Below are 12457 nucleotides of genomic sequence, written 5' to 3'. Positions count from 1 at the left end.
AAGTAATCTTGGCAATCTTATTAGGGAACCAGGAGATTGATCCTTTTATATTCAAGGCATATTGAATAAACTTTCATGTTAGTCATTTGGAAAAATGGCTGTAAACTCTGAAAAATATTTTACTTTTAAAATGTACCTTTTGGTATTAATTATTGTAAACTAGATTTGGGGTTTTCAGAAATTTTGTTTATATGCTTAGAAACTTTAGAAAATTGACTGTGAGGTTTTCACATAAAGGAAGCAAAGATTTCAATGATGTTTCTCTAAAGAGACATCATATAGGAAAAAAATTTTTATAAATTGACATTGTGAGACTCTAAAATTGAAAACTGTTCACCTTTTATTTTTTCAGGAAAGTAGAGGGGGATTACACTAGGGAAGGGGATTAAAAGACCTGGTATCTTTATCTTTACCCTCTGTATGACCTACAGCAAGTCTCTTCTCCGTGGTTTTTAAATGAATGGTGGGAACAGATTGACTATAACAACTAAAATCCTATAATTTTTTTTTTTCCACTAGATTCTGCCTACTGTGGGAAGGTAACAAGTGCCATTAGAGGATTTTTTAAAATCTCATTTTCAGATCATTTGCATTAATGCTTTATGTTTATCTTGAAGCAATAATTATTTTTTTATTTTCTTTAAAGGATCTATTTGAACCACAGACTGCTTTGTTGAGATATGTATTGGAGCAGCCTTATTCCAGGGATATGGTCTGCAATATGCTAGGTTTAAATAAGCAGGTACTGTACAATGCTGGAAACTTAGTAAAATCTGCATAGAATCTGCACTATTCTTTTCTCTTTTCTTCGCTATAGCTAACTGAGCAAAACAGTTAAGAACTCTTTGGTGACTTTTTTTAGTATACAGTTTGTTAAACAGTATATTGTTTATTATTTATATATTGCTTTAAAAATGTTTAAATTAAAAAGGAGATATTTTTAAAGTTGGTTTATTTTGCATTGCTTTTTTTTCTATAAGGCCAGTTTCAAGTATACCTTTTGCCAGAGAAACCTACACATGACTTAACCAAAGTTTTTTACATTTTTGTTTGTTTGGGTCTCTATTTTTGTGACCCTGGTATCTTCAGTGTGGCCTCCTTGCTGATTTTTTTTTTTTTTTTTTTTTTTGATGTGTGTTTTGTTGGTTTTGGTGGTTTAACATGTGGGAGGGTTTGTGCTGACTCTGGGTTCCTTGAGGCTGGCCTCATAGTCACTGTTTTGTCTTTTCTTTTTTTCTTCCTTTATTTTTGTTCTGTCCTGTCTTGTCCTGCCCATCCTCCAATGCTCTAGACCTTGAACATTGCTCAGGTATGTTCACAACCTTACTGTTGTATTGTGACTAACGATACGCTGGCCGCTTTGTAGCCACTGATTCCATTTAGAGAATACGTGTATGGTCGGGGCTTGAAATTGGCAGGACCATGCTGAGACCAAGGCCACTAAAAAAAATAAAAACTTCTTGGGATATGAGAGTTATTTTTGGTGGATGGTTTTTTGTTTTTGTTTTTGTTTTTTTGGTGTTTGTTTTTTTAAATATTCTTATTTTTTTGAGAGACAACACCTGGCACTCAATAAAGCCTGTCACTTTTTGATGGGTTATTTTTCCTTCCCACTCCATTTTAATATTTTCATAATTTAGAGCAAAAGCTAGCCTGATGGAATTTTCAGAGATGGAAAGATTTGTGGTAGCCTCTATCTTTCCAGGCTATTAAAACAAACAAATAAACAAACAAAAAGAAAAACTTACGTTGCTTTGTCTTAAAAACAAATTTAAATCAAAACAAAAAGAGATAAAAGCACTTTAATAGAGCTACGCTGCTTTTAAAAGTTGGAGTGGTAAACTTTATACAGGGAAGTCTTTTTTGGAAACATGGGGATTGACAAAGAAATGTCACACTCTTAGGTGACCCCACACCTCTTGACAAACACCCTTCTTTGTCAGTCTTTGCCAGATGTGTCCTCCTCCTAGAGTGGGCTCCTCTCAGTTGCAGCTCACTTATGGTGGGGGAATAAACACTATGGCCATACTTTACAAGCCAAACTCTTATGCAGTCCCAAGTCTGTTCCAGGACTTTTCACCTTTGAGATTTTAATCAAAATAGTGGTTCCAATTATTTTTGTTAAAAATTTTTGAGCCCAACATATTAAAATAGACCAGCTTTTTTATTTTAAAAAGACATTCTTGTTCTAGGTTATATAAAATAGCGTTACTGTTTGCAATACTATAGTGAAGGTTGTGCCAGTGCTTCCATTTATAAAGCCCTATTTTTAAGGACATATAGCTTGGCCATAAAACTTGCTCAGTGTTGAAACTTTGCATGCCAAACCTCACCCTAGTAGCAATATCTCTCTTATTATTTTAAGTTTTTTCTTCTGAAAAATTCACCAAGTTTCCTTGTTTGGAAAAGCCTTTGTACATGTGAAATTGAAACTGTTTCACCACTAGAGTATCAGATAGTTACCTCAATATAATCTGTCAATTTAACTTCGTAAATATCAAGTTATTAGTTCTGGTCAACTTTCACTTGAGTTAGAGGTAAGTATTCAGCTAACTTTGGAAGAATGCTAGCATCATGCTATGTCATAAAATAATTTTTGCAATGAACTATAAGTCATACTCGACTCAGTTTTTTTACAGATTGGTGGATAAATGTACCCATGGTCATTTGAGCTGAAGTACCTTACCCCAGATATCTTTAGCTATCCATACCTTTTTTTCTTTTGGGGGCAGCTCAAAGTGTAAATTGACAAAACAATTCAGAGAAAAGTATTTCTGATCTGATTATTTCAATAACAAGTTTCAACCTAAAAAAAGTTTATGACTAAGACATAAATCCATAAAAAATAAAGTTTATAATGGAAATGCTGACAGAACATTATTAGTATTGGTCCCACTGTAGTGTAAACATTGTCAAAAATTCACAATTCATCAGTAATTGTTTTCATAGGAAATGTAGTGAGGGGACTTGTAGATGGAAGATAATATGCTGAATTGACTTGATATATTATTTTTACCTACTGGAAAGAAGAGTACAAAATAGAACACACAGTATAAGAAGCTTATGATTAAAAATAATCAAGTCTTCTTATTATATCTTTTATCATTACAGAACTATATCCTGTACTACACTTTCTTGTTCTTTCTCTGGTAACACAATAATTTACTTAAAACTTAAAACTTTTTAAAGACCTGTCCATATTGCATTTTCCAGTAGGAATTGGGCTATATTATTCTAAAATTGGTCATATTCAGAAGGTCATAAATAGCCCAGTTCTACGACTATCAGGTAGTGTTGGACTTAAATTCACAGTAAAACAGTCTTGTTTTATATATTCAAATGAGAGAATTTGTATTTTTTTTTCCTACTGAATAAAAGCATCATAAATCTCAGCTCCTAAAGCTTATACCTAGTGGGTATGAACTCTTAGTACCATATGACAGTTTATCTCAAACTAATCACTCAGTTTCCATTGGAAGTTATTAACTGGTGTAAGAATCTGATTCTGAATGGTAGTTTCTTTGGTTAAAGCAGAGAATTGATAAATGACACTGAAAAGAGATTTTTCCCTCCCAGCTTGTCCTGAATAGATATTGCTTTAAAATTGAGAAAGAATACTAAAATAATGATTTAGAATTAAGCCCTCCTAAGTACTGTACATTAAATTTGCATTGCAAAAGCAGTACCAGAACTGTAACATGAAAAATGTCAAGTGCCTCTCAGTACAGGATATGAGATACTAAGACGAAAAACATTATAATTTACCAGCTTAAATAGGGTTGGAAAGAAATCAGGAATATAGGTAGAGCTTATTAATGCTTTTGCCTGGTTTTTAGCTGTTGTGAAAGCTGAAACTTTAAATAAAGTTCCAGTATAATTTGGGCTATTGTGAAGAAATAAAATTGTTTTTAGATTTAGATATTCTTATTGTTAAAACAGTTAACTAAGTATACATATAAATAGTATGCAAACTAAAATACTAAATTTTATATGTCAGTATTTTGAAGGCTTACATTTACCAACACTTTCAGGAAGCAAGATGTACATAACTATAATAGGAATAGTATCTATTGACTTGCAGAATTATCTTACCCTAGTGATTGATAATTAACTTTTATTCATAGGTCATTAAACTGCCTGGAAAATGTTCATTTGTTCCTCGTAAAAATGATGTATGGTAAAGTCTTAATTTTTAATGTACTTATTTTTTAATAATTATTTTAATTCAATTAGTTTTTAATAATTTAATGTACCTGTTTTTAATAATCAAAAACTAAAAATTTATTTGAGAATAGCAACATAGATCATTTTATAGTTCAGACCTTTCTTTTTGGATATTACCAAAATTGTCAGAGAAACAAAGCAACATGTCTTAGACTATCTTTGAAATTGTTTTGAGAAATATCCTTGGTTTTAACCAAAAAAGTCTAGGAAATTTATAGTTGATCCTATTGGATATTCTACTCCCATCAGATAATAAGACATGAGGTACCACAGAGTTTTCTGTTTGGATTTAATTCTTAACAGAAAAGTTAGGGATAATCTTGAATAATGGCATATATTGAAAGACCATCAGCTTTAACTGTAACTGTATATACATTGTCAAAATTTTAATATTTTTGGTTTTTCTTTTTAAATTATTAAATAAATGACTTATGATGACATGCCTAAAAACATGTAGGTGACAATCTAGTTTTTAAAACAAATAGCTAATACCAAAAAGGGAAACTCGAAAGTGACTCAGGTGTTAAATACCAGTTTTATTTACTTTATACTTTTTTCCTGAAGTAGATTGATGGATGACCAACATGAATGGAGAAATAGATGACAAATTATTTAGTTTCCAAACTAGAAGCAAATTCCCATCACTAGTGAAAAATTCCTACTGGAAATCCTGGCTTTATTTCTTTTCACAAATTTTCCTGACTCTTGTATACTTTGAATGATCTCACTCTAAATTTGTGTTGTCTGACACATTTCTTAGGTTGTTGGTGGTTGGCAGAACTAGTGAATTTCAAGCCCTGTACACAGTAGTTTTGCATGCTGGTTTAAGAAATAGTCTGTAGTGTTGTCTGTTGCACTTTGCTCTGCTTCATAATGACAATTACATTTGGAGGAAAAGTACTGTAGTCTCAACTGGTGGTGTTAATATTGCTATTTGTAAACCTGTAATGTGGTTGAACTGTGATCATGGCATTGTGTTTTTTGAAAAAAAAAAAATATGAAACGACCATTGATGCTTACTGTTTGGGGTAGATGTTTGTTTTATTTGCATGTTTTAAAAAGTGCAGCATATTGGAGCTTTACAATTTGGAGCTGGCAAAGAGCATGCAAAAGAGGGGATGCGATTCATTATGTTTGGTTTATTTCTAAATTTGTCCCCATTTTGCATTTTTTCTCTAAATTTGAAGAAATCATATCCCTTTTTCATGGCAAAAGAGTGATCATTTTATCTAAAGTCTAGAGGAAAGTTATATTAGTAATTATATTCTCTAGAAAGGCTTTAAACAGCCTGCTACTAAGTCATACAGCATATTTGTAAAGGAAAAATGAAGTGGCTTTTAAAATATGGCTTATCATACTTCTTTTGGTAAAAATATATTTTTAAAATCACTTTTTAAAAAACAAACCTTTTTGCCTCTAGAAAGGGAAGTTGCATTTTCATTGTTAGTGTTTAAACTCAATTCTTTTTCTTGTTTTAGACTTTAAAATGGTCTACTCTAAAATTAAAGCTGCATTATGTTTGGCTTTCAAGGGGGAAGAGCAGAGGTTAATTTTTGAGTGTTTTTTTATTGTGGAGAAAGTTTCCATTTTGGTATTAGGATTATTCTATTCACTGAAAAACAGTGAGTAATCTGTCAGCTATTTAAGTTTACCTCAGTATTCAAAGATAGTGTAAACTTGTAGTGGTTATTTTAAAATAATAGATAACACATACTGGTTTATTTGCTCTTTGTCATTATTTGATCCTTGAAAATTCAAGGTTTTAATCTTTTGAGTTAGATTACAAAACTAATACTGCTGGTTTTATTTCATATGCCTTTTAAAATGTTTTTTTTTCAATGAAATTTTTGGACTGTGCGATGCCCTTTGTCAAATTGAAACAATGATAATAATAATAATAGAAGTCAAAAATTAGTAGCAGTCTGTTTTGAGGGGAAACTTGAAAAGGATTTTTTCATGAAACTCATCCTCTATGATAATGTGACATGATGCAGCTTTAATATACTAAATCTAACCTTAACTTCTTAAGTTCAATTTCATTCCATGCTTCTCGGCCTCTTGTACAATTAATGCCCATTAACTGGTTACTTCTGAAACTAACCGGGAGGCTTTTGGAATACTGTATTTAATCTCTGCCCTACAGCACAAGCAGCGCTGCCCTGTGCTGGAGGACCAGTTGGTGGATCTGGTGGTTTATGCCATGGAGCGGTCCGAGACCGAGGAGAAGTTTGATGATGGGGGAACAAGCCAACTCTTGTGGCAGCATCTTTCAAGTCAGCTCATTTTCTTTGTGCTTTTCCAGTTTGCCAGTTTCCCACATATGGTCCTTTCTCTTCATCAGAAGGTATGTACCAAGTCTTTTAGTCAGAGCCATCATACCTGTTAATAAATATATTTTAGACTGGCATGGGCACTACCAGCAATGGCAAAAGTCAGAGCCCTAATTTTTGTTCAGTTCAGCACTTTTATGTTTTTTTAACTTTTCACTTTCTTGTCATTATGAAAACTGGATCCATTCATTCATTCTGCATATTCACAGTGCAAGGACCAGGGGATGAAAGATGAAAAGCTACTTTAGTACCCTCAAGAAGCACCTCAGTAGTGGGGAAGATACATGTGTGAACAAGTTGAGTGTAATCTATTAGTTGGCATCATGGAAGCATGTTTCCCTGTGGTAGGAATGAATCATCTCTAGTAAAGCCCTCTATCAAAGAGAGCTTTAAGCTAACACTTAAAGGATGAATAGAAATTTGCTAAGAGGAAAGATAATGAAGGTTTTCCTAACAGTAAGATCATCATTTAGAAAAGGATAAAGGTATGTAAGAACTGAAAAGAAGACTGTGAAGAAGGAAGTGTTGATGTTATGAGGAAGGCAGGGACAGATATAGAGAACTTTATGCAGCCCTGGGAGCTTAGAGTTTCTTTTGGTAGCCATGAGGTGGGAAATGGCATCATATTTAAATTGGAAAAGTTACTGCTAATGGCCCCATGAAGAAAGATGGTAACCTGGACATGGGTGGGGTCAAAAGTAGAAGCGATGAAATCAGTAAAGAGATAGTGCCGTGGGCTAGGTGAAAGATGCTGAAGGCCTACACCAGGATGGAGATGATGATCCAGAGATCACATATGCTGAGGAGGTTGCATAGGACTAGGTTACTGACAGTAGAGAGTGAGAGGCGAGGCTTGCCTCACTGGTTTCCACTTGGGTTACAGACAGAAGGCAAGGACAGTGAATCCAAGAAAGTAAACACAAGTGGAAGAATAAATTTGTGGGAAGAGCTGGTTTAAGCTTTAAAGTTTTAGGCATGTTGAATGGGAATAAAGTAAATATTAATGTCTGTAACGTTTCTGTAGCGTTGATTGTTTGGAAGCATATCGTTCATAATTTCTTTAACCACCATACCCCTATCCCTACAATTAGTTTCTGTTAAACTCTATAGTAAGAAGAAGTATTTTTTGATAACCAGTCCTTAAAGATTTTAAATTTAAAACAAAGATCTTTTTGTATAATAAATGATGTTTTGATAAGGTATTTTTAATAAGAATTACCCTATATTGAGCTTGATTCTCATGCATACATGATCAATTTAATTATGCTCTAAAACATTGAATCTTTAATATGCATAATTATTTTGAACAGGAGACTTGTATTATCATAGTAAAATAATTTATCCAGCTTTGTGTGATGTGTCCTGAATTTAGACTGAAGAGATACTTAACACCAAAGTTGGATATTGAATTTCTAGTATAAAAACCATGTGTGTGGTCAGCTTTTCATTGCTATGCCAGCATGCTTATAAGGAGAAGAGATATATTTTGGCTCACAGTTTCAGTACATGTTACCTTTCAGCCTGCAGCAAAGCAAGTGTATCATGATTGGGAGGAAATAGCAGAGGAAACCTGTTCATCTCATGGCACCCAGGAAGGGGCTGAGGACCTAGTATCCCCTTCAAGGGCTCACCTCTGTGATCTAACTTACTTCTTCCACTAGGTGCACTTCCTAAAGGTTTCACCATCTCCAAAACAGTGCTATCATCTGGGGACCAAGCCTTTAGCATATGGATTTTTAGGGTACATTTAAGATCTAAACCAGTATACCAACATTTCTCTTCTTTTTTTTAGGGGGGGAAACCCACAACTTTCTACACCCGACTCTTTAGCTGTGTGTACATTTGTACTTAACATCTTTTACAGTTAGCAGGGCGAGGACTAATCAAAGGCAGAGATCATTTGATGTGGGTTCTCCTGCAATTCATTTCTGGAAGTATTCAGAAAAATGCTCTAGCTGATTTTCTCCCTGTCATGAAGCTCTTTGATCTTCTCTACCCAGAAAAAGAAGTAAGTTTTACTGAGTAGTTAACAATGTGATGAGTGAATAATTACATCTAATTTATATTTAAGAATTTTACTATAATTTTATGAAAAGAACACTGGATTTGGGGGAGTTTTTTCTCTTTATTTCTGTAAATAACTGTGATCGTGGATTGGGCATTCAATCTCTTTTGATACTAGTTGACTTATTTAAAATAAAGAAATTGAACTAGGTTGATTCTAAAAATTTATTCTAAATCGCAATTGAATGTGTAGTGTAGCAAGCATTTGTTCTACATTCAAAGTTTTAAAAAGTACTAACATAAAAGCCAGATACAGTGGCACATGCCTGTAGTCCCAAATACTTGGGAAGGAAAGGAAGATAATTTGAGCCTGAGAGTTTGTAACCAGGCTGGGCAACATAGCAAGACCCTGCCTCAAAAATAATAAATACAAATAAAAGGCACTAACAGTGTTAATCTGTACACATCATTGAATGGCCAGTAACAAAAGTATCTATTAAAATCTATTTTTTCTTTGTCATTTGAGCCTCAGTACTCCCCACCCCCTGGTCTATTATATAAAATATTTGAGTAAAATATGGTCTATTTCTGTGGTTGCCATTCTTTAGAAACACTTTTTATGGGAAATTTTAAATACAAAAGTAGAGTAAATAGAACAGTAAACCCTCATGTACCCATCACCTAAAAATACTTTTATTTCAACTTTCCTCCTTTTTTGTTAATTCTAGACAATTTTAAAGCAAGTTCTGGACTTCCTGTTATTTTACTCATTTAATATTCAATATGCTTAGTGATAGTCATTTAGATTTCATATTTCTTAGACTTTTATATGTTCCAAAAAGAACATATGCTTTCAGGAGGCCCAGGGAAAGGTTGAACAGTGACTACTAAGTTGCAGTTAGATAGGAGTAAGAAGTCTTAGTGTTTTCTTGCTCAGTAGGCTGTTTACATATCTTCTGTTTTCTCTTCAGATCATATAATTTTTTTGCTTTTTTCACAGTAGTGTTTTTACAGATGGTGATTGTATACTGTATATCTCAGAAAGCTAGAATGAATTTGAGTATTTTACCCTGAAAAAATGATCAATGTTCAAGGAAATACGTTTAACCTGATTATACAATGTATACAAATATCAAATATCACATAGTACTCTACACACATTTGTGTATGATTTTTGTGTTTTTATTTACTAATTAAAAAACAATTTAAAAGAGCATTTATGAGACTTAGAAATTATATTTTCAGTATATTTATCACATTTAGTAAGATTTCATATTAATGTGTTTAATTTTTAAAAAAATAAAAATTTTTAAATGATTTTTGTTTGAGAATCCTTTGAGATAAAAGGAAAAGCTTGCCTGAGAACTTATGAACTTTTTTTACTTTGTTGGCAAGTTTAAAACATGCAAATAATAATGTTGTTTGTTATTAATTGTTATTTTGCAGTGTATCCCAGTTCCTGATATTAACAAACCCCAATCAACTCATGCCTTTGCAATGACTTGTATTTGGATTCATCTCAATAGAAAAGCCCAAAATGACAACTCCACACTACAAATTCCAATACCTCATTCACTAAAGTTTCACCATGAGTAAGTTATTTGTTGTTTGATTGTTAATTTTCAGTTTACTAGATAGTGGATTATAGGCTAATATGTATGTATAGGCTAAAATGGTTTCAGTATTTGTGTGAAGTTTGGAAATGCCCCCTACTCAATGAAGGTTAGAGTAAATATTTAATATGTATGTCAGAGCAAGAGAAATTGACCAGTCACTGCATCAGAAAACAACTAGAAGATTAATCAATCCTGCTGTATGCTTAGCTGAATTTAAAAATTTTTTAAGACTGATCTTTGCTTTTACATGTTTTACTTTAAAGTTTTTTATTTAATTGAATTATCTTAGCTGTTATTATTGTGAAAATATTTCAAAATTTCTCAAATGCTTTGGATTTGAGCATGATCTGACAGGGACATCTTTCACTCCCTGAGCTGACAAGACTGATGGAACTGATCTGGCTGGCATGGCTAGCATGCTCCCTATATGTCTTCCAAAGGTAGGATGACTAAGAGAAAGTGTCCTTTTTAGATAGGACAGTGCTTCAGTGCAGGGTTCTAAGAATAGCTGAACTTCCCTCCTAGAACTTTTTCTGAAAGGACTAGTAAATCTCTTTGTAAGAGACTTAGGGTAGTCATACTCAATGCCTCATGTGGCTTTCATTTTACAAAATACTGTTTCTTAATGATACTAATAATGAAGTCATATATTATGTTTAAGCAGATAAATAAGAAATAGAAGGCTCGTTAATGGACTTGTTGAGTTAGTTCTCTGAAACAGCCTAATCCACTGCTGTATACATAGTATATACTTAACAAATATTATTAATTGTTTAAATTTTAATCATTCAAATTTCTGAAGTGTTAACCAAACTTGTGTGTATGTCTACAGTATATTTGAAAGAAATTATAATACTTATGGTAATAGAGATAGTATTAGTAGACAGTTGCATAAAACTGAACTTTTAAAAAATTCATGTCAATTTCATGGAAATTATTTATATTTTTTCCTGTTTAATGAATGTGAATTTTTAGGTTCTTACAGCAGAGTCTGAGAAATAAAAGTTTACAGATGAATGACTATAAGATTGCCCTGTTATGTAATGCATACTCTACAAATTCAGAATGTTTTACATTACCCATGGGAGCTCTGGTAGAAACTATTTATGGAAATGGAATTATGAGGATACCTCTCCCAGGAACAAGCTGTTTGGCTTCTGCATCTATAACTCCCTTACCAATGAACCTCCTGGATTCATTGACAGTTCATGCCAAAATGAGGTATATTCCTTTTATTTAATTTTTTTGCCCCATGTCTGGGAATTGATACCAGTATAGGACAAACCTTGGTTTCATGATTGTATGTATGTGTTTTATGGTCAGGCACATTTAAAAAATAATTAGATATATTTTGATACAAAATGAATGTTAATTATATAGGCATTCTAGCATGTACAAATAAATCAAAGAAAATAATTGCTCATAATCCTTCCATAAAAGATAAGCATTGTAGAATTATTTTGTATATATTGTTAGTCTTCTTTTTCCTGTGGATAAATACATGAATTTCTTTGTTTTGCTATTTTGTTGTTGTTGTTGTTGTTTCTTTTCTTCTGGTGCTGGGACTGAACCCAGGCCTTTGGCCTACAAGACAAGCACTCTACACAAGCACTCTACCAACAGAGCTATATTTCTAGCCCCAATTTTTTTAAGTGTTTTAAATGGACACAACACCTTTATTTCAATTTATTTATGTTTTCTGTAATGCTGAGGATTGAACCCTGTGCCTTCTGTGCTGGGGCGAGCACTCTACCACTGAGCCACAACCCCAGCCTCCTTGTTTTGCTATTTTATAATTGTGTATTTTCAATAAAAATCAGTCAGACACCTTTTCAGGTCCATATTTTTTCAAATGCATGTTTTAAATTGTTACAAAAGAAGCTTTTTATGAGACTTTAAATGATGATTTAACCATTTCCATGTTGTTGGACATTAAGGTTTTTTTGCAATGTCTTCATAGTTTAAAGAAGATGATGAAAACTATCTTTATTTTAGTCTTTTCACCATCTATAATTTTATTTTAAATTGTTTTTTAAATTACATTTTTATTAAGTAATTTTCTGGAAGTAGAATTGCTGGGTCCAGGAATGTAAAATTTTTAAGGTTTTTAATAGGACTGTTTTTCGAATTGTCATGTTTTTCAAAAGATAAAAGGCTCTATTGGGTATGCTTCTAGAAATTCAAGTGCCTCAAGGAGCCAGGTTGAGAATGTAGATGAGTGAAGGCTTGCACAGAAAAATGAGAAGCCCGATGTCAGTGCACATGAAAGCATGTGCTTGTGGA

General features: G+C 32.8%; 1 protein-coding gene across 2 annotated transcripts in view; it reads left to right on the top strand.

The window, feature by feature from the left end:
• Med23 (mediator complex subunit 23) overlaps positions 1 to 12457 on the top strand; it is a 41469-nt gene that overhangs the window by 10140 nt on the left and 18872 nt on the right. Inside the window, exons 10-15 of one of the 2 annotated variants that reach the window (XM_046449584.2) lie at positions 647 to 742; positions 1292 to 1309; positions 6368 to 6568; positions 8419 to 8562; positions 10005 to 10150; positions 11150 to 11395. In XM_046449584.2, coding sequence (XP_046305540.1) covers positions 647 to 742; positions 1292 to 1309; positions 6368 to 6568; positions 8419 to 8562; positions 10005 to 10150; positions 11150 to 11395 — 851 coding nt within the window. The remainder of the gene's footprint in view (positions 1 to 646; positions 743 to 1291; positions 1310 to 6367; positions 6569 to 8418; positions 8563 to 10004; positions 10151 to 11149; positions 11396 to 12457) is intronic. The other variant, XM_046449593.2, reaches the window with a different exon arrangement.

Source organism: Marmota monax, unplaced genomic scaffold (genome assembly GCF_021218885.2).
Source record: "Marmota monax isolate L192 unplaced genomic scaffold, Marmota_monax_Labrador192_F-V1.1 WCK01_AAM20220418_F8-fsc00030, whole genome shotgun sequence".
In the NCBI taxonomy this organism is placed as follows: Eukaryota; Metazoa; Chordata; class Mammalia; order Rodentia; family Sciuridae; genus Marmota; species Marmota monax.
The sequence above is the reverse complement of the archived record's forward strand: the minus strand, read 5'-3'. Positions and strand labels throughout refer to the sequence as shown.